This window comes from Topomyia yanbarensis, chromosome 3 (genome assembly GCF_030247195.1).
Source record: "Topomyia yanbarensis strain Yona2022 chromosome 3, ASM3024719v1, whole genome shotgun sequence".
In the NCBI taxonomy this organism is placed as follows: Eukaryota; Metazoa; Arthropoda; class Insecta; order Diptera; family Culicidae; genus Topomyia; species Topomyia yanbarensis.
The window spans coordinates 252,609,950-252,634,093 of record NC_080672.1 but is presented as its reverse complement, the minus strand read 5'-3'; the positions used below and the strand labels follow the sequence as shown (position 1 = coordinate 252,634,093).

The following is a 24,144-nucleotide window of genomic DNA, read 5'->3' as shown; positions in this document are numbered from 1 at the left end:
GGATAGCGCGAAAAACACTGAAAAAACACTGTGTTTAATTCCCGTATGCGCGTTGTTGATACCGTACGGAACGGTGTTTCCAACTCAGATGAATAATAATAATAATAATAATAATAATAATAATAATAATAATAATAATAATAATAATAATAATAATAATAATAATAATAATAATAATAATAATAATAATAATAATAATAATAATAATAATAATAATAATAATAATAATAATAATAATAATAATAATAATAATAATAATAATAATAATAATAATAATAATAATAATAATAATAATAATAATAATAATAATAATAATAATAATAATAATAATAATAATAATAATAATAATAATAATAATAATAATAATAATAATAATAATAATAATAATAATAATAATAATAATAATAATAATAATAATAATAATAATAATAATAATAATAATAATAATAATAATAATAATAATAATAATAATAATAATAATAATAATAATAATAATAATAATAATAATAATAATAATAATAATAATAATAATAATAATAATAATAATAATAATAATAATAATAATAATAATAATAATAATAATAATAATAATAATAATAATAATAATAATAATAATAATAATAATAATAATAATAATAATAATAATAATAATAATAATAATAATAATAATAATAATAATAATAATAATAATAATAATAATAATAATAATAATAATAATAATAATAATAATAATAATAATAATAATAATAATAATAATAATAATAATAATAATAATAATAATAATAATAATAATAATAATAATAATAATAATAATAATAATAATAATAATAATAATAATAATAATAATAATAATAATAATAATAATAATAATAATAATAATAATAATAATAATAATAATAATAATAATAATAATAATAATAATAATAATAATAATAATAATAATAATAATAATAATAATAATAATAATAATAATAATAATAATAATAATAATAATAATAATAATAATAATAATAATAATAATAATAATAATAATAATAATAATAATAATAATAATAATAATAATAATAATAATAATAATAATAATAATAATAATAATAATAATAATAATAATAATAATAATAATAATAATAATAATAATAATAATAATAATAATAATAATAATAATAATAATAATAATAATAATAATAATAATAATAATAATAATAATAATAATAATAATAATAATAATAATAATAATAATAATAATAATAATAATAATAATAATAATAATAATAATAATAATAATAATAATAATAATAATAATAATAATAATAATAATAATAATAATAATAATAATAATAATAATAATAATAATAATAATAATAATAATAATAATAATAATAATAATAATAATAATAATAATAATAATAATAATAATAATAATAATAATAATAATAATAATAATAATAATAATAATAATAATAATAATAATAATAATAATAATAATAATAATAATAATAATAATAATAATAATAATAATAATAATAATAATAATAATAATAATAATAATAATAATAATAATAATAATAATAATAATAATAATAATAATAATAATAATAATAATAATAATAATAATAATAATAATAATAATAATAATAATAATAATAATAATAATAATAATAATAATAATAATAATAATAATAATAATAATAATAATAATAATAATAATAATAATAATAATAATAATAATAATAATAATAATAATAATAATAATAATAATAATAATAATAATAATAATAATAATAATAATAATAATAATAATAATAATAATAATAATAATAATAATAATAATAATAATAATAATAATAATAATAATAATAATAATAATAATAATAATAATAATAATAATAATAATAATAATAATAATAATAATAATAATAATAATAATAATAATAATAATAATAATAATAATAATAATAATAATAATAATAATAATAATAATAATAATAATAATAATAATAATAATAATAATAATAATAATAATAATAATAATAATAATAATAATAATAATAATAATAATAATAATAATAATAATAATAATAATAATAATAATAATAATAATAATAATAATAATAATAATAATAATAATAATAATAATAATAATAATAATAATAATAATAATAATAATAATAATAATAATAATAATAATAATAATAATAATAATAATAATAATAATAATAATAATAATAATAATAATAATAATAATAATAATAATAATAATAATAATAATAATAATAATAATAATAATAATAATAATAATAATAATAATAATAATAATAATAATAATAATAATAATAATAATAATAATAATAATAATAATAATAATAATAATAATAATAATAATAATAATAATAATAATAATAATAATAATAATAATAATAATAATAATAATAATAATAATAATAATAATAATAATAATAATAATAATAATAATAATAATAATAATAATAATAATAATAATAATAATAATAATAATAATAATAATAATAATAATAATAATAATAATAATAATAATAATAATAATAATAATAATAATAATAATAATAATAATAATAATAATAATAATAATAATAATAATAATAATAATAATAATAATAATAATAATAATAATAATAATAATAATAATAATAATAATAATAATAATAATAATAATAATAATAATAATAATAATAATAATAATAATAATAATAATAATAATAATAATAATAATAATAATAATAATAATAATAATAATAATAATAATAATAATAATAATAATAATAATAATAATAATAATAATAATAATAATAATAATAATAATAATAATAATAATAATAATAATAATAATAATAATAATAATAATAATAATAATAATAATAATAATAATAATAATAATAATAATAATAATAATAATAATAATAATAATAATAATAATAATAATAATAATAATAATAATAATTGTTGTTGTTGTTGTTGTTTTTTATTAACGACACTTTACACCCAGAAGTGGTGCATTCGTGTCGAAAGAAAAATATTTTACCTGAAAAATATTTCAATGCGGTTGTCAATTATCAGTTACAATTCAAAATACAAGTTACAACATATTAAACAAGTTAGTTTCCTTGAGGAATTTTACCATACTCTCCTCATTTTTCCTGTCGTTGGTCAGAGCTGCTCGCAGACTAGTCGACTCGATATCGTGCTTCCTTCTAACGTCGTCGTACTTTCTGCAGTGGAGGATCACATGGCGGACATCTACAACGACCCCACAGCAGTCGCACACTGGTGGTGAGGTTTTCTTTAGCAGAAAGTCATGTGTTAGCCGGGTATGCCCTATTCGAAGCCGGGTAAGCACTCGCTGTTCGGCCGAATTCTCGCGGTCAGTCCACTTCCCTGTGTCGAACTTAACTTCGCGGAGTTTTACTTCAGTGGACGCAGACCATCGACGGAACCATTGATTTCGGATAGCTGTTTTCATTCGGTTGTTCGCGTCTGCTCCCGGAACGGCTACTTGCAAAGGGGCATTACCTCTGGCTTCTCCAGCGAGGCGGTCTGCCTCTTCGTTGCCATGGATACCAGCATGACCCGGAATCCAGCACAGCTTGATTGGACGGCCTCGTAGCATGTTTTCAATCTGCTGAATCCACGGGTGTTGCGATGTGCCAGCTTCTAGTGCCGATAAGCAACTGGCCGAGTCAGACATAACTACCAAATCACTGACCGTGTTATGTGTTGCTAGCGCCGTTTTGATTGCAAACGCTTCTGCCGAGAAGACGCTGCATGACGATGGAAGGCCAACCGATTGTTGGAAGTATTCTCCATACACTCCCACACCTACTGCATTGTCGTCTTTCGAGCCATCCGTGTAGACGATAGTTGAGCGGTTGAAACGACCTGCTAGGAGCTCCTGAAAAGCAGGCCGAACAATTTCCGAGGGGTCACCAGCTTTCACACGTCTCTTTATGTCCCACACGATCTGGGGCTTGGGTTCGTACCATCTTCGTGCAGCTAAACGTGTACGAGTGCAAATAGCTGGAAGAGGGATTCCGATCACCTCTGTCAGACGTTCGGATGCTCGATGTACCAGGGGGAGATCGGCATTGTCCTTGCTTTTTTCCAACGTATGGATGGCCAACCGGGCTATATTTTGAAGAACGAGTAGGTCGAATGGTAGGGCTCCAGCTTCTGCCATTATGGCTACGATTGGGCTCGTGACGTATGCACCGGATGCAAACCTTACCATCCTGTTGTATGTAGGAGCGAGCGTTTGGATGACGGCGTCTCCTCCTCTGCTTACAAGTCCCATACCGTAGAGGAGTCGCGAGGTAACAATTGCGGACCCGATTTGAAGTAAAGAAGCGCGTTGACCACGGGGTAGCTTGGCACCGATCATCTTCAAGATACGCAGCCTGGATTCACACGTCTTCTTCGTCATTTTACAATGCGCTTTAAAGTTGAGTGATCGATCGAGAGTGACACCGAGCGTTCTCAGCAGCGTTTGTGTCGGAACGGCTACACCATCTACCTTTATCGCCTGCATGGGTTCACGGCGTACGTTAGGGCTGCAATAGAAGATGCTGGATTTCGTTGCAGATATCGTAAATCCAACACTTCTCGACCATTTATCGACGGCTTTTACTGCGGCCTGAAGTTTCCGAAGGAGCGACTGTTCTTTCTTTCCCCACACAAGAAGCAGAATATCATCGGCGTACAGCAACACTTGTACGGAGTTCGGGACCACGCGGAAGATGGGTTGGATAGCCACGAGAAATAGTGTCACAGAGAGCACTGAGCCCTGCGGCACACCATTTTCCAGCGGATGTGCTGGCGACAAATGCCCCTCTACGTTGACTTGGAACGTTCTCTCTGCCAGAAAGCTGTTGACAATGTTTATCATCCTTCCGCGTATTTGCCATTTCTGCAGTGTTCGTAGGATGCCATATCTCCAGGTGGTGTCGTACGCCTTGGCCAAGTCTAGCGACGCTATCAGACAGTGCTCGTCACGGTCGGGTAATGACCTCTCCAACTCCGCAAAGTATGTGTCAGTACCCCGACCAGATCTGAAGGCATGTTGTCGTTTGTCGAGACGCCCGTTCGACTCTAGCTCGGTGGTTAAACGTCGGTTGACAATTCGCTCGAACACCTTCGCCATACAACTAGTTAACGTGATTGGACGGAATGCAGCTGGACCCGCGTCATCCGAGCTTGGCTTTGGAATTGGTACGATGATTCCGGTTCGCCAACAGGGTGGGAATACGCCACTGCGCCATATTCTGTTGAAAAGTTCCAACATGGCAGTTTTCACAGACAATGGCAGTCGCTGAAGCATTGGATAGCCGATGCAGTCCGGTCCTGAAGAGCCACTTCTTCCTCTGTCCAGTGCCCACAGCAACTCATTCAGGGTGAAGTCCGAATTGTAAATATCATCGCTATCTGGCGAGAAGTTTATGCGGTTTCGTTCGGCCTTTTCTTTCTCCCTCTGGAACAACGACGAATAGCTGGAGGTTGCGGATCTTTCGCTGTAGTGTTGCGCCAGTTCTTCAGCTATTTCTTCTGGCTTATCCGTGTAACCGTTGGACCGCTTGATGACAGTTGGGCGGTGTTGGCGTTTCCCTCTCAACGTGTTCACTGTCTGCCACATCTCCGACGTAGTTGAACTTGGAGATATCTTCGCGACGAAGTCTTCCCATGATTTTTTCTTGGCGTCATGGATAGACTTTCTTGCTGCTTCCCGTGATTCCTGGAAGCTTTTCAGTGCATCCGATTTTCGTGGGTCCTCTGCTGGTATACGCTTCAGTGCTCTAAGTGCTTTTCTCCGATTTTTGATAGCTGCTTTCACCTCCGGACACCACCACGGAACCGCTTTGGGGCCGACTCTGCCGGTAGTGCGAGGTATCGCGGTGTTTGCTGCTCTAATCAATCGGTCAACGAAACAGTCGATTGATATTTCGACTCCCGGTCGAATAGCGTTGGCGGTCAATCGCTCGTAGGTTGTCCAATCTGCTTGGTCGTAAATCCATTTCTGTCTTTTCGTTGGGATAGTCGACAGTCCGGGAATGGAAACGAGAATGGGAAAGTGATCACTGCTGTGGGTGTCCGGAAGTGTTCGCCAAACAAATTTCGAAGCCACCGATTCGGAGCAGATCGAGAGGTCAATAGCCGAAGTGATACCGGTAGCTGGGTCAATCCGAGTGTGCGAGCCGTCGTTGAGGATGAGTAATCTTTCCAATAGCGTTTTTTCGGCGATGAAGTGGCCTAGTGCGGTAGATTTCGTAGAACCCCAGCAAATATGGTGCGCGTTAAAGTCGCCTAGTACCAGCACTGGACGTGGAAGCTTTTCGAGGAAGTCGCCCAGCTGTTCTTGACACTGTTGAGTATTGGGAGGGACGTAGATCGACACCACCGTCATTTGTTGTGGCAGTTGGATCCGAACTGCGATAGCTTGAATACTGTCGTCGATATCAATTCGTTCAAATGGAACACCATCCCGAATGGCAAGACCTACTCCTTGTTGCCAGTATCGACAACTCCCAGTTTTCAGCAAAAGAGTGTAGTTGTTGCCGATGAAATCTGCTGCGACTACTCGGTTGTCAACTTTTGTTTCCTGAAGCGCTATCAGGCTCGGTCCGTACTCGCAGATCAGCTGTTTAAGCTCGCTGATGTTGGTTCGCAGGCCCCGAATGTTCCATTGAAGGGCGAAGCATCTGCTGTCTCGATTGGCGAAAGTCGCTGACGAAGACGATGTTGATAGCGAAGGTGATTGCCTGCGGGTTCTCGCCGGTGTGTTTCGTTGGTACCGGGACGTGGTTGCGCTGATTTCAACCGGGATATCGGTGCTCTGATGCTTCTGCTGTTGTTGCGGTGTATCTTCGCCGGCGGAAAGCCAGGAGGAGAATTGCGAGGACTGTATATCTGGGAAGTAGGGACAGTCCTCTTCCCCCCGGTCGATCCCTTCATGATGAAGTGGGGAAGCTACTTTCTTCTCTTCTTCCCCAAACCGGTTACTCGTTCGATGCGTGCTGGTCATATCTGTAACGGGATAAACCGCAACAGAATCCGTTCGTGAGTGAGGTGGAATAGGACTGACCTGTGGGACGTCTAGCCCCACAGTGCCAGCCGCTGTCGAAACTACTACACGATTACTTCCAGAATTGCCGACAGCGACCGGCACTGGGGAAAGACTTTGTGTAGTTTTCGTTGTCTGCTTCGACGCTACTGTTGTGGTGACAGCTGTTCCATCTCGAAACGGATATCTCGATGGACCTTCTCCGGGCGACAGCGAGTGGTGATGCGGAAGGAGCGTGTCATCGATGTTGTCAGTCAAACCTGGAAGAACATCAGAACAAGCAGTACCTGCAAGGGGATTGACAATTTCGGAACTGACCTGAGGAAGGTCCAGCCCCACAGTGCCAACCGCTGTCGTACAAACTACACTATTATGCTCACGAACACCGACTGCGGTCGGCACTGGGGATAGACTTTGTGTAGTTCTGCTGATCTCCTTCTGTTCGTCGATCGTGGGTTTTTGGTCTGCTGGTTTACAAGTTGTAGTGGTGAAATCGGTGTTCCTATCGGCCACAGAGGTGAATTCACTATCAACGGGTTGGGGTATGACGGCCCGGATAGTTCCTTCATCCTGCTGTGCTTGCGTTGGAAGGAGTACTACACTTTCCTCTCTTCCAAACCGATCTATCTCGTGGTCAGTATTCGTGCGTGGGTTGTCGTTGGTATCCAAACGTTGATGGAAATGAGAATTATCGAAGAGGCTGGCTAGGAGGCGTCTCGGTAATCTCAATTTCATCGTCTGAATATTCCATAGTTTCGTTGGTGGTAGTGGCAGCGGTTCTCTTTGGTGGTGGGCTCAAGTTATCCGGTGAGGTTGTCGTTGGTTTGCTGAACGGGGTGTGTTGTTTCTGTGATCTTCCTCGTTTTGAATCCGCATTTATCGCTGGTGAACTGTTCCTGGATCTTGTTATTGGCCCAGCCGTCTGATTCGTTGGTTTTTGTTCTTTACTGTGCTGTGGTTTTTCTTGGCTGGCGGACTGTTGTTTGATGTACGCCATCATTTGCTCAATTTTCTCGTCCTTGCGTTTGTTCTCTGCCAGAAGTTTAACGATCTGCTCATCCTTCTTCTTCATTGTCTGCTCCAGTTCTTTCAATTTATTCAGGATCTCGCTTGATTGCGCTGCAGCCTGGGCGTAACTTCCAAGATTTTGCTGTTCAGCTCGTTTGCGCGCTTCCGGGAATGTCAAGTTGTCGCGGATTTTTATTTTGATGACCTCTACTTCTTTTTTGTAATTTGGACATTGGCGGCTTGTTGGTTGGTGATCTCCTTTACAATTTAGGCAAAACTGGGGTGCTCGACATTTTTCTTCGCTTTGATGTTCTCCAGAGCAGTTAGGACAACGTTGCGGGCCAGGACAGCGAACACGCGTATGGCCGTATTTAAAGCAACCATAGCAGAGCATCGGGTTTGGGAAGTACGGGCGAGTTGGGACGCGAAGCAAACCGATCTTCATGTATTCTGGGTATGTGGTCTTGCAGAAAGTCAAGATGAGTGCTGGCGTATTCACTCTGTTTTCGGCTTCTTTACGTGTAATTCGCTGCACACGAATCACTCCCTGGCTTAGAATTTCTTGTAAGACTTCCTTTTCTTCCAAGTGAATCAGATCGTAGCAGGAAATAACGCATCTGCTTACGTTCAGATTCGGATGGGATTCAACCACAACATCAGTACCGTCAATTAGCTTGGTCATTTTCATTAGTTTGGCCACTTGGACTGGATTCCGAACTCGAAGGGTATACCGTGTCCCTTGAGCTTCAGTATTCGCACCTTCAATTGGGCCTCCAGCGACAACCTCCACCGATTTACCAATGACGAACGGGTTTCTTGGCAAAGGTACACCGTCTTTACCTGTCAGCTGCAGGAACGTCAATTCGCCGAATTTGTTCGTCGGATCCATGTATACCGGCAATCTTCTTTGACTTGACCCTCCCGGATCACCGCTGCTAGCGGCCGCCATCTTGGCTTACGCCACCAGACGTTGGAAACTACTATGTGGCACGGTCACCCGATACCAACCCCAAATGGACAAAAAGGTGAAGAAAAGGAAAGATCTTACCTTATTTGCCCCTTCAACGTCGACTTTTTCGAAGTGTTCCCACACTTCTGGGACACACTGTAGGTGAGCAGTGTCGCTACTGCTTGTTTTCCACTTCTACACAGCCAAGATAAGCGAACTGAATGAATTTCGCCAAGAAAAAAAACGCACTTGATAAATTTCGCCCTTTTTATTGTTCCAACTTTTTTGGCACGCACTGTAACGTCCAAATTTTTTGATCCGCACTGTACTATATTCAACTACCACCAAATAACAAGTGAAAAAAAAATTCGAATTTTCCAAAACTTTTCACGTTTTTTACGGCTTCAAAAATATCTCCCGTTCAGGGCACCGTCACTCTCACTCTCCCAGCAAGTGAATGAACTGGACGGGCAGCCACGCGGGTAGGCACAGCGATGGCTGTTTGTTTACCTATAGCACCGCGTGGGCAAAACTAAAAATTCACTTTTTTCAGCCGTTTCTTCACCGATTTGCGTCAATCTTTCACTATTCACCACTAGAGAACCACTTCACTCGTCTATTTGTCGTAAATTGGACCGCGGTTATCGCGAAAAACACGGAAAAACACGGTATGAAATTTACGAATGCGCGTTGTATGTACCGTACGGAACGGTGTTTCCAACTCAGATGAATAATAATAATAATAATAATAATAATAATAATAATAATAATAATAATAATAATAATAATAATAATAATAATAATAATAATAATAATAATAATAATAATAATAATAATAATAATAATAATAATAATAATAATAATAATAATAATAATAATAATAATAATAATAATAATAATAATAATAATAATAATAATAATAATAATAATAATAATAATAATAATAATAATAATAATAATAATAATAATAATAATAATAATAATAATAATAATAATAATAATAATAATAATAATAATAATAATAATAATAATAATAATAATAATAATAATAATAATAATAATAATAATAATAATAATAATAATAATAATAATAATAATAATAATAATAATAATAATAATAATAATAATAATAATAATAATAATAATAATAATAATAATAATAATAATAATAATAATAATAATAATAATAATAATAATAATAATAATAATAATAATAATAATAATAATAATAATAATAATAATAATAATAATAATAATAATAATAATAATAATAATAATAATAATAATAATAATAATAATAATAATAATAATAATAATAATAATAATAATAATAATAATAATAATAATAATAATAATAATAATAATAATAATAATAATAATAATAATAATAATAATAATAATAATAATAATAATAATAATAATAATAATAATAATAATAATAATAATAATAATAATAATAATAATAATAATAATAATAATAATAATAATAATAATAATAATAATAATAATAATAATAATAATAATAATAATAATAATAATAATAATAATAATAATAATAATAATAATAATAATAATAATAATAATAATAATAATAATAATAATAATAATAATAATAATAATAATAATAATAATAATAATAATAATAATAATAATAATAATAATAATAATAATAATAATAATAATAATAATAATAATAATAATAATAATAATAATAATAATAATAATAATAATAATAATAATAATAATAATAATAATAATAATAATAATAATAATAATAATAATAATAATAATAATAATAATAATAATAATAATAATAATAATAATAATAATAATAATAATAATAATAATAATAATAATAATAATAATAATAATAATAATAATAATAATAATAATAATAATAATAATAATAATAATAATAATAATAATAATAATAATAATAATAATAATAATAATAATAATAATAATAATAATAATAATAATAATAATAATAATAATAATAATAATAATAATAATAATAATAATAATAATAATAATAATAATAATAATAATAATAATAATAATAATAATAATAATAATAATAATAATAATAATAATAATAATAATAATAATAATAATAATAATAATAATAATAATAATAATAATAATAATAATAATAATAATAATAATAATAATAATAATAATAATAATAATAATAATAATAATAATAATAATAATAATAATAATAATAATAATAATAATAATAATAATAATAATAATAATAATAATAATAATAATAATAATAATAATAATAATAATAATAATAATAATAATAATAATAATAATAATAATAATAATAATAATAATAATAATAATAATAATAATAATAATAATAATAATAATAATAATAGTAATAATAATAATAATAATTTTTTTGTGAATTGATAATAAGGATTATTTTACATCCCCGGTATTGTAAATCTTCGAAAGTCACAATATCACATTACCGTACCAAAGTTATTCTATATGCGAGATATAGAGAGTGCGGCATCTCAGCCTATGCGGCATCTCTTCCGAAATTACCCTATGCAACAATAAAAAAATCATTTTATTTTATTTTGCACTGGAATACCCCCTTAAGGGAAATTTATACCAAACAATCGAAAAGGGTTATGGAGCTACATCTAGAAACTATAGAAGAATTGTTTAATAGCTTCGGTAATTAAAAAGAAAGAAAATATGTGTCCCTATTTTATCAATATCCCCATTTTATCAGCCTAAAATAATCAAATATAAATAAAATATATGCACTAGCAGAAAAGTTGGCAAATATATCTCACTTTTGGGGAAATTAATGATTAAAATAACAACACCATATGAAAACACTTGTAATATCCACAACTTCATCCGTAGACGTCTTTGACCCAAATTTAACGATTTAAGCGTTATTAATAAATCGCTCGATTTTGGAAAAAACACTGTGCAATCAGGTAAATTGAAAATAAATTGGAGAAGAAAACAAATAAACGCTGGTTTTTATAACGTTGTGAAATATTTGTTGATGTGGGTTCATATACTAAGTAGGACTGTTCTAATGACTCTTTTGAATACCAGTGATCAATTAGACCGGGGTAAACCTGACCTACAGCAAATCATCTAAAGCGATTTTCATGCCCTAGAACATGTTCAAACTTCTGTTGAACACAATTTTCAGTACATGTTGCAATATTTGAATAGAACGCAGCATCTTTAGATCTATTTTCGAAGCATTTGTTTGCCCAATCTCGGAACGCCTACTGCATCTAGTTAACCTGTAGGCTTTGCAGTTCAATAAGCGAGTTAGACAACATGACGACATGAACATTTTTCAGGCTATGATTCAAAAACAAGCTGCCAAATCACATCAGAGATACTCAAGTTACGTGTGTTGAACGATTAATTTGGTATTAAAGTATGAATTGACCCCAAACCAAGTTGAATATGACTATATTTTTATTTCTTTATTCTTAGTACTCAGAACTTTATAGTAATTATAACTTTTCCAAAGTTATGTTTAACAAACTAAATTTAACGGGGTTGCCATAGAAATCGATAAATTTTAGACCTATACATTCAAGTTCTTTATTACAAGTACTTCTACGATCTTGTCGAAGCTCTTCAGGATAAAAAGTTAATGTTTTGTTACTTCAATCATAATAAGCTATGCTAAATTTTTATTCTCATCAGATTGTGAGGAATATTCATACGAACAATTACTTCACAAACACCTTGTGAATATCCCTAGTAACAATTGTGGTTTTATAATAATTCTATAGCTACTGATAAACCTTAGATTGCACTTGTAGCGTGCCATATAAGTTGAACTGTTATTTGGCATGTTACGTTAACACTTTTGTGGCATTTCGACCACTATTCTGCACTGCTCCAGCGGAATCCAATCGCACTTCTTGCAATAACTTGAATTCCATGAATAAGATTTGTAACTGTTAGTGCTCAAATGAAAGGTAGTAGTCCCAGTTATTAACATTGTGAGCCTATGTTGAATAAACCAACATTTATAGTTTTTCGAAAATACTATTGTTTATAATCAACATGAAGAGGTTAAACGAGGACATAAATTTACATTTAGGATCGTGTAGCAATATATGTCGTTCGACATTCCCTAGCTTAGTAATTCCAGTTTTACACTGAAAGAGACATAATATTTTAGTTTTCATGTAACATTCTATTTATCAAACGGAACTAAACGTTACTAAATTGTATAAGTCAAATGAAATTCCCTTTTTCCAAGTGTACAGTCTTTGTCATCTTGAAAAAATGTCAAAAGCTATTGTTGACATAATATTTTTGGCACAGATATTGTCCGTTTCGTCTGTAGATAGACATTCGTGCAAATTTTTGAAGCAGCTAAATAAATATCTTCACATCAAACTGTACGGGAGACAGCAAATAAACAAACCGGACAGCTTATGAACAATCCTAGAGATTGCGTTCAGTGTTGTTTTGTTAGTCACCGCAATAACCAATCTATGATAGATGCGGTGTGAGCATATTTTCATGTGACAGAATTGTTTTGCTGTGAGTCTATCTAGGGGTAAAATTCGCAATAACGTTTCTTACGACAATCATAACTTTACGAATTCAGCGAAGGTTTTGTTACTGGATAAATATTTTTAGTAACATGTCCACTGTAGCTCTGAAATTCGGTTGTGAACTTACTAGAAATTATAGTTACTGCCATAAAAATCATAACCCGTCAAATGGTGTTGAGCTCTTTTGAGGGATAAATCAAGAATCCGTTCCTTTCATGAATTGCCAATATAGTTTTCGGTTCTCTCATTACAAAAATAATCGTATAAAGATCCACGTTTGTTGAATATAGAAAATCATCGCTAAATGAAGACTGCAAACAGATATGTGCTTGCCACTAAAAATTTAATGTTCATTCAGTAGAACGTCATCGTCTGATTTCTCGAAGAATGCTTGAAAAAATATACTTCAAATCCGTTAAAATTGTCAAACAGGTCTGGAAATATTCCGTTTAGTGAAACTAGTTCTTGCTATGTTCGCCGGAAAATAGTTCAAAATTACAGTTAACTTTCTCTATTCTCTATCTCGATATCTCCCTATCTCGATGTACCTACCTTAAAATTTGCCTGCAATTTTCTCTCTCTATGTCGATGTGATCTTTTTTTCTGTCGGGATAACACAAAGTAGATATAAAATAGAATTGATGATTGGGGCATTTAGTCCGTTGAATATCTTCCTGATTGTGTAGTGAGGTAGAGTTAACAGATCCCTATCTGAACTTAACAATGAACATATTTTCTAAAAAGGGAAAACAGATATTGTACAAAACTCGGGTTTGGCATATTAATCTTGATCTATTATAGCTTCACAGTAAAAACTTGCAATTGTTACGCATGAGGATTAATGTGCTTTATAGGAAACTAACTTATAGGAAACTTTCAACGTAATAGGAGTAAAAAACAATTCGTTCCGCAGCACCATCTGGCGGGCAGATAATCTCCAACCAATAGCACACAAACACACTCCATAACAAATGCCTACTGTGTATATTTTTTACAGGAATCGGTTAAGCCGTTTGGAAGTCTGTAAATCATATACATACAAACTTTGACTTTTATATATATATATATATATATATATATATATATATATATATATATATATATATATATATATATATATATATATATATATGTATGTATATATATATATATATATATATATATATATATATATATATATATATATATATATATATATATATATATATATATATATATATATATATATATATATATATATATATATATATATATATATATATATATATATATATATATATATATATATATATATATATATATATATATATATATATATTTCACACTGCACTGAATATTTAATACAAGTTCGTTGAAAAAAGTATGTAGCACACTTTAAAATTAGTATTCATTTGCTCGATTTTGTAGTAGATGGGAAGAGATCAACTTTTAGTGAAATATACTTAATCTCCAGAAGGGCGAATGATTTCTTTGCAGAAACAATTCCCATTCAGAAATCTAAAAAAAGAGAGTTTGAAGAAATGTTGCCCATATAGGGTAATCAGCTCATTTTCACCATGTTTATATGATCACCCTACCCATTTGAAGCCCTTGGTTAGAGTAGCGTCTACAATCTTTGTTGAACGCATTGGCTGAAATGGCAATGGTTCTTAGTAACGAAGCAAAGATGCTGAAGCATATTTATACGCATTACATCGCTTGCATGCAGCAGTAATTATTGAAATTTTGCGCCCCCTCCCTATTAGGGCTAAAATTAGCTTTTCACCCTAATGGCTATGAAATAGAAAATATTTAGTGCTGAAATGAAAGCTTCGATCATTTAGTGAAAATATTTGCAAACTTATACGAAGCACTGTGAGATGTCCACGAATTTTCGTATTATGCGAATTAATTTTTAGATCATTTTTGCGTACAGCTCCCGAAACTAACATTTCCATCATCCGCGTAAGCGAGTTTAGCGAAATATGCAACTATATTTATTTTTCGATATCCCTTTTTGAAATATTTCAAGAACATTCAAATCGTCAAGTGTCTTCAGCAAAATAAAAATTTCTACACAAGATTGTCAGAAAAAATTGCATCTGCATACAAAAATAAACAAACCACAGCTTACTTCTCACATTTAGGGGAATTGAAATTGAAAATATATAATCTATTCCGACACTACAATGCTAAAATGGAATTTCCATGGTCAAAACAATTTCGACTCCAATGTTCAACATTTATTGGCTGTGGCAGCGTATGCATAAAAATGCGAGACAAATGTTTCCTCCAGGCGCACATTTTACGCCGTCTTCTATTATTACCCCCTAAGAAGAGCATCTTCCCGGCATGCAGTATAAAGTCCTGAAGGTAAAGATGTCCTGAAAAAATAGCGCGCTGTTCTATATCTCGATCTCTCCCTATGTCGATGGTCCCTTCAATATCGACATAGAGAGAGTTAACTGTATCATCAAAATTCTCAAATTCAGTTCATAATGTATGTTTCAACACGATGGCCCTTAGACCAAAAGTCTTGATGACTTCTCCCAGCTTTGACCTACAATGTCAAACGTATATAATTATCTTCTCATTCTGATGGCTATGTGTATCATTATAATTGAATGACAGCTTGAAGTGAGCCAAGTTATTGGGTAATAATCATCCGTATGAATTTATACTGTTTAAAAATTTCATCAACCCTAAAATTACTCTAAAGAACCGGCACATCTATTGTGTCAAAGTAAAGGACACAACTCTCACTATGTTATAAACTTAGTTATAATATGGTCTGGAAAATATTTTTGCTGATTACCTACACTTGATTAAACACTTGTATAATATTCTAAAAATAGTTGAACATTAAACGATATATGTACTGTACACTAGCTGTATATTTGTACCAAGTACCAATTAGTGACCAGCCATGTTTCTACTTAGAACACTTTTTCACGCGATTCGTCCAACTGACTCCACTGATGGATTGAAACTGCTAAGTCCAAAATAGAAAAATCACTTTCCGCTTGAAACTAAATGATTAAGCTGTATTAAATAAGTACATGGTTAACTGCTTCAGGTGTTTGACTGCGAACGACTGTATATGTATACGATGTACCGAGTGGATACAAATTGCTCCTACTAACGCAACACTTTCAAAAATCGAAACGCACCAAAAGCACTAGAACACCAGAAGCAAAAGGGAGGGACATATGGCTTGCTCCTGAAGCCCTACGAAAATAATCGAATTGATTTTCCACCAGATTCTACGCGAACTAATTCCAAGCCAAATATCAATAATGTTTATCTTTTGTTTTTATTTTCACTTATACAGAATACTGCGAATCCGATAAACGGTATCTACCAGGGTCCGGTTGTGAGCAAATCGGAAACGGAAACCGAAGCAAGCGACACCGGTAAGTAATCCTTCTTTCGATGCGCTAATAAATCCAACCGTGAGAAAATTCCTTTCTCATTTTCCTGTTTTCAAATGATCGACTACCGCAAAACAGATTATGCGGCCGTCGTGACGCCGGCCTTGGTGCAGACTGGCATCGAAGTAGGATCCGAATGCCGAGAAAACCGGCGACGAAGCAACTTAGTCCATTCTTCGATTACTGGTATGTTTCGTTCTGTTTTCTGGCTGTTATTTTGGCAAATGTATTTGGCTGTGTGGGTATGAATGTGCACATTTTCCGAGAACTTTACTCTCTTTCTCTTTCCATTGACGTACAGGTTACCCTTCGGCGAATATCAGCAGTGCAAATTTTTCATAATTTGACCTACAGCTTTTCTGGTACTTGCTCGCTTTTCTTCGCATGTGCTATTTACCGAACAGGGTCTTGTGCACGTGTTGTTGCGAATCTAACTTTTCGGGGAAATAATAGAAACCTTATCTTTTATGATCATTTGAAAATGTTCATTATTGTATGGAAATTGACTGATTGGATTGTATGCAATTTGACTGAATAGACTAACACTCTCTATATAAACAAGCATTTTTTAGACGATTTGTTTCACCCCTTTAACCCTATATAAACAACACACTTTTTAATTAACCACAACTTTTGTTTCGAAAAATTTGTTTACAAAAACTAATAAAACTGATAACTGGGGTAATGTGAGCACTAACAATTATCAGTAGTGCTGAAGTTATTGCAATTAGTCTCATTGGGTTCCTCTGGAGCACTGCTGCCAGGGACAGTTTCAGTTAAGGGGTTATATACAAAGTTGTGCCGAAAAAGTGAGCTAAGTTCGTGATTTTTTTGGCAGAGGTTTGCGGTGAAAGCTCTCCAAACCGAACCGCTCAACTGAAATCAAAAAAGTAAAAAGATTATTGAAGAAAAACGTATTGTGGTGTACTTGAACGGGTCAGTTTCCCAATAATTTTCTTTTCCTGCAAAAAAACATGTTATCCAAAAATTTAGTTTTGTGGTGTTTAAAATTTTAAACAAAAATTCATGGCAAAGAATCAAATTTTTTTGGATGAAAAAGGAACCGTTCAAGTACATGAGAATGTAAATACAAACAATTCAAAAAAAAATTATGATGAATAGTTTTTGCGATATCACGTTTACCGCAACGGTGCTTTTCAAACAACTTCGTTCCGAGATAATTGCGTTTAAAGTTTTGTGTTAACTTCATACGCGGAATAACCAGCGCGCTGCGAACGACTGTAGTTTGAAATCTAGTGCTCCGATCTGGATGATTTTTTTAAAAAGTATGTACTTTCAGAATATTCAATAATTTTTTTTCGATTCTTTGAGTTCCAACTTTGTATATAACCCATTAATGAAATAAAGCTTTGTCCATCTTTGTTATGTTAATATTATTGAAAACTAATCAATCATACCAATTTATACAGGTTTCGATTATCTTTTCCATGCAGTTAAAATACTATAAATATTCTAGAAGAATAGTAATGAGCATCTGAAGGTATAAATTGAGCAGCTTATAGCATTCACACCTAGAAAAAACAGTGTAAATTTACGTCTCCTGACCCTGACATATACGAGCATCAAAAATGACTTAGTTTTACGTTTGATTTTAATTTTACATGACGTTTAATTTCGTAAATCATGTAATTTTACTCCACATACAGCGTTTGTTCTGAATGGTAGGAAGTGTAATTTTATGTTATTGCGCATGTAAAGTATATGTTTCATGTAAAATTAAACGGAACACGGTAATGTTCCGTCATTTCGTAAATTACGGTTTATTGAATTGTGTCATGTTTGCAATTACGTCAACGATAAAATTCAGATTTTTTTGGTGTGTTGTCTTCAGGAAACCCTATATACACTATGAAAAAGTTGGGGGCGAGAGGGTTAATCTAGACTTCAAATATCTAAGGTTTCTTAATGAGCCAAAATAAAGTTAGCCGGCTTTTCGTTACTATTGTCTCAATTCGGCTTACATAATACCAATTTTATAATTAATAAGGCTATGATTAGTGTTAAGTCAAAGATAAGCTCTGAATATTCTGATTCTTGTCTAACTCATCTTAGTATGTATTCCTTCACAACTTGGTTAGTCTCATGTGACTTTCACATTCAATAAACAGTTCAGCCTGTACACTATGCATTTTTTCATTGCCGAAACAGTGTAAATGTTCCCACAATAGTTACAGACTCTGTATCTGCCGCAATTGGCAGCGTGGTTCATACACAAATCACGTATGAGCCATAAAAAAGTCAAAATTATGGACATTTTTTGGTATGTGTCAAATGTTTGTATACATAATTCTAAGTCATGAAATGAAGATGACTAAGTATGTTAGGCTCAATATATTAAACAATGACAACACGATTGTATCCACCGCACCACCGCAATATCGGGGCACTGACAAAATCGTTATAGAACTTTAAAAGCTACCTATTTTTGTGAGTCATGTGAGATTTTTTAACAATTTACATGTAAAAACCCAAATATTTCTACCATTACATAGTATTGTGTAATCAGATTATTATCAAATCTGAAAAAGATATATAATATTATTGCTTATAGCTTTACCGAAGACTGCAAATCAATCCAGCTTTGTCAGAAGTTTTTAAACTTTAAACGAAGCATTACTTAGTACTGCGCTTGGCCTAATAACTCAAGGGGGTGGATCAGGAGTCGATGCCCAAACGTAATGGTTTTCATACCGGAAAGTCGATAATCTGCCTACTTCCACGACCACGTATCCACACACTTGGTTTCTTTATAATAATAATAGTCACGAGAAGTTCCTTGCAGGCATTCAACATATTTTTTACATTTTGGCGGTTCAAAATACTTCACTACAATTAGAATATAAGCTTTCTATTCTATGGATATTCAATACAAGAAAATGATACTTATCAGAGATGAGGTAATAATTCAGAAATCATTATTGCGTGATTTGTGGAGATGTCCTATCTCTCACAACACGTGAACCGCACTCTCTCCTCACAGTCACTAAAATCACGTGCTCAGTTGACCCTCTTCATGTATTGGTCTGCACCAATGTGTAGCATGTATAGTATACAAATTTCACGTTGCTGGTTCTTTCCAGTACCTACTTCTCCACTGCGGAAACAACCTCTCATTATCCTTTAGTAACCTTTCAAAAATACAGTTCCCTAAACTGTAAATATCAGTTATCGGTCCACGAAAAAATCTGTAAATATTGGAGTGTGCATGTGTTCTGTTTTGCGGCGCCCTCGCAACGTTGTGTATTTTGCTACTCGCGCGAAATGTTCTGACCAAGTGCCGAAAATCCATGCTAACCAAGTGTTCGATGTTTTCCACAGTTCCGGAAACTTCCTACTCAAGTTCGGAGGGAGAGGACGATTTCTTCGACGCAAACGATGATCCATTCAGTTCTAGTCAGTTGAACACGCCAACAAGGTAAGTACTGCCCGAAACAAACCTAGATGATGATAATTAAATTAATTCACGTCCAACAATATTGCCGTTGGTAAACGGAATGCCTCGTGAGACACAGAAACAACGTCACGAGAAAATTCTCATACTATGTATTCCCTTTATGACTGGTCGAGTGTGCCAACAATGACAACATTTCGTTTTGTGCGCATCTTGTCTGCGTTTATGCATGAAAACAACACACGCGATTTTTCACTCTGCATTCAAGTTGTTCTATTCCAATGATATGGATTCTATACATACAGCACATTGCATAGTGGTCCAGAATGTAAATTTAGCAGGAGTTTTAACTTTTTGCTAAAGCTAAATAATATGTTTAGGAAATATTCATTTATAATAGGAAATATCGACTTATAATAAAAACTTATATGTTTAGGAAATATCGACAAGCGACTCGGTGACAAAGCTTTTTGTAGAACGTCTCTGGAAAAACACAATTCGCGGCGTTCGCTGCCATTCAAAAACTACCCCTACGTTGAGTTTTCGAAATATTTATTCAATTAAGTGGCTTTTTACCCATTTGAAATTACAATTGCTATTTTTCACGAAACATTTTGTCATTTTATGAGTAACTTTTAACCCTTTGGGACGCGATTTTTTTCATTGTTAATACTGTTATTTTAGCTTTATATTGGTTTCCGGGGTCCTGATTCTAATTCTGGTGCTTGGCAAAATTTCATGTTTTTATATTGGCCTAAAACGTCTTACAAGGGGGTTTTTGGGGTCGCTGATTATGATTCTAACATTAGAATTGTCGATTTAAAAATGGCGGATCTGATATGGCGACTGGGTTTGACTAAATTTAATTTTTCTTAAAAAATGGTTGCCATTTTGTAGGCACCATTTTGAATTTTCGAATTCTGACATCAGAATCGTAATCAGCGACCCCAAAACTCTCGTAAATCAAGTTTTATGCTCATTGAAAATTCGCAAATTTCGTAAAAATTGGCTGCCATTTCGAATTTTTAAACTCTGTTATCAGAATCGTAATCAGCGACCTCAAGAACCACATAATCAATTTTTATTCTAGTTGAGAAGTCATCACTTTCTCTCAGAGTCTTTTATAGGCCAACATAATAATAAACTCCATTTTTGCATATTCTGATGAATTTTTTTCGGAAAAACTGACCTACGAAATTTTTTGCAAAACATCTATTATTTAGTTCAATGTTCGAGATACTTGCAAAAAAAAATATATCTCTAGGACTTTTAGTTCAGACACAGCCGAATTTATTGTATAAAAGCGAGATTAATTGTTTATAACTAATATGTAATTAACAAATTCACATAATTTTTGTATTAGTTGTACTCCTTACATCCCTAAGAGTTAATTAAAAGAAAGAATTCGTATTTATATGTCAAGGCTAACTGGAAACCAATTAAAATTTAGGAGAAGTAGGTGGATCGTATACGTCCCACTGCGTCGAAATGTGTTAATTGAAAAATTATCTCGAAAACTCAACATAGGGAAAGAATAGTTTGAACTAAATCGGTTAAGTTATTGAATGGCAGTTTACACCGCAAATCGTATTTTTCCAGAGACGTTTTCCCAAAAAAAATTTCCCGATCGGTTGTCGAGGCTAGAAAAACTACAGAATGTTATTGAAATGATACAAATATACAAAAGATCTGATCATTTCGCTTCGCTTCGCCCTCCTTTACGGTTCGAGATAGAGTTTAACGGTCTTCGATGGAATTGTAGAACAACATATTTTAAACAGATTTTCTGAAGACCCGCAAGTTCTATACTTTATACATTCCTTTGCACAAAAAATCCAAATGTATGCTTTAGGATGTTCCTTAACAAACGGTTGTATGTATATAACTGTTGCAATTTGTATTTTACACTAAGGAAACTTTTGGACAATTTGAAGATTATTTTGTGGCGCATAATTTATTCTTGTACACCAACTACTAAATTGGCTTCGTTTAGAGGTTAGGAGAACTTTTACATAAAAAAAGAGATCTGAGAACTAGACCAGAAGTTGCAGCCCTTGATAACACACTACATCAACGCGACAAATTTGTGACAATTTGTTACATGGGGGGAAGGGAGGAATCAATTTTGGGTAATTTTTGCGTTATGTGATTTATAAATGATCCCAAGGGCCCATACCATTTCCTTTAACTTTTCCTTTAACATCAAGGCGCTATTTGTTATCTGTTGATATGAAAGATGAGAAGGTTTTATGCCTGCTGGAGATAAAGTTAAAATAAAATTCAGCTCCAGTGGGCTTTTCTCTGCTCCCAAATAAATAAATAAATAAACTTCAGCTGTATCTTGTACCTGTCGAATCTATTACATTTTCCATCTATTGTCTTTTATCTCTTCTTTTCGAGTCTTATACTGCCATTCTACACACGCCTTCAGTTGGGCCGGTCAAAGATGACGCTCATATCCACCATATTACACGTCCAATGGCAACATAACCGGGAACTACAGTTGATACGAGAAAACTCACTTCCTCCTAATATCTGAACCGCACACTGAAATTTAGTATCAGATTCACGGCTCGCGCGATCATTCAGGACGCGCGAATATGTGAGTGGTACCACGGTCGCATAATTGAGTGTATACACGCGAAGTCACATACTCGCTAGCACACGCGAAAAACACGTTAACATACAAACGCTAGAGCTCTTCGCAACCATCCACGCACACCTACGCCCGCGATCTCGCAAACATAATTACACTCTGATAATATAAATTCGTAAATATAATGAAATTGATCATACAATGCACGAGCGCATTCGTCGTTTTCTGCAACGAAGTATTTTCGTGCATTGTAAATAGTAGGTTTTGTTCATCTCATGAACAAGAATGGCCTCTTGATGAACGAAAGTTTTCAGAAATTTTACATATTTAGTGTACATTGCACGAATGATAACGACATTATTTTTCGTGAATGAAACGAAATGATTCGTTTATTTGAATAAACGTTTTTGTATATTACCAACGATTTCATTGGTCACACGAATTCATTTCGTTTATCTTAGAAAAGTTTTCGTATTTATTAGTCTCTTATTTCTTTCACTCGATCTTTTGGGATCGATGTTTGACAACACCCATTTTTTTTTAATTTAAAAAAATCGATCTGGCCAAATCGATTTTATTGTGGTATGAAGAAATGGCCGTTTGATAAACGAAAATTTTCATAATTTCAACTTATTTAGTGTACATTGCACGAATGTTATCGTTGATAACGTCATTATTTTTCGTGATTGAAACAAACGAAATGATTCCTTTATTTTAATAAATGTTTATGTATATTACGAACGATTTCGTTGGTAGCACGAATTCATTTCGTTCATCTTAGAAAAGTTTTCGTATTTATTAGCATATTATTTTTTTCAATCGATCTTTTAGGATCGATGTTTGACAATAACGATTTTGTTTTAACTAAAAGGATCGATCTGGCAAAATCGATTTTATTTCAACCTGCTCATCTCTATTGAGGACTATAAAGATTGTGGTGTGAAGTAATGGCCGCTTGAAGAACGAATGTTTCTGTAAATTTTGCATATTTAGGGTACATTGCACGAATGTTATCGTTGATAACGACAATATTTTTCGCGAATGAAACGAAATGTTTCGTTTATTTTAATAAACCTTTGTGTATATTACCAACAATTTCGTTGGTCGCACGAACTCA

General features: G+C 31.9%; 2 protein-coding genes across 5 annotated transcripts in view; one reads left to right on the top strand and one right to left on the bottom strand.

The window, feature by feature from the left end:
- The window catches only part of LOC131691074 (elongation of very long chain fatty acids protein 7-like), an 83,618-nt gene extending 66,494 nt beyond the window's left edge, over nucleotides 1–17,124 (bottom strand). The window contains exon 1 of one of the 3 annotated variants that reach the window (XM_058977240.1): nucleotides 16,950–17,124. The gene's annotated coding sequence lies outside the window, so the exon portion shown is untranslated. Of the gene's footprint in view, nucleotides 1–16,403; nucleotides 16,558–16,949 lie in introns of those variants that run through there. The other 2 variants (XM_058977242.1, XM_058977241.1) reach the window with 2 other exon arrangements.
- Nucleotides 1–24,144, top strand: part of LOC131691069 (oxysterol-binding protein-related protein 9) — a 241,645-nt gene that overhangs the window by 190,725 nt on the left and 26,776 nt on the right. The window contains exons 6-8 of one of the 2 annotated variants that reach the window (XM_058977233.1): nucleotides 16,920–17,001; nucleotides 17,098–17,205; nucleotides 20,359–20,455. In XM_058977233.1, the coding sequence (XP_058833216.1) occupies nucleotides 16,920–17,001; nucleotides 17,098–17,205; nucleotides 20,359–20,455 (287 nt within the window). The remainder of the gene's footprint in view (nucleotides 1–16,919; nucleotides 17,002–17,097; nucleotides 17,206–20,358; nucleotides 20,456–24,144) is intronic. The other variant, XM_058977234.1, reaches the window with a different exon arrangement.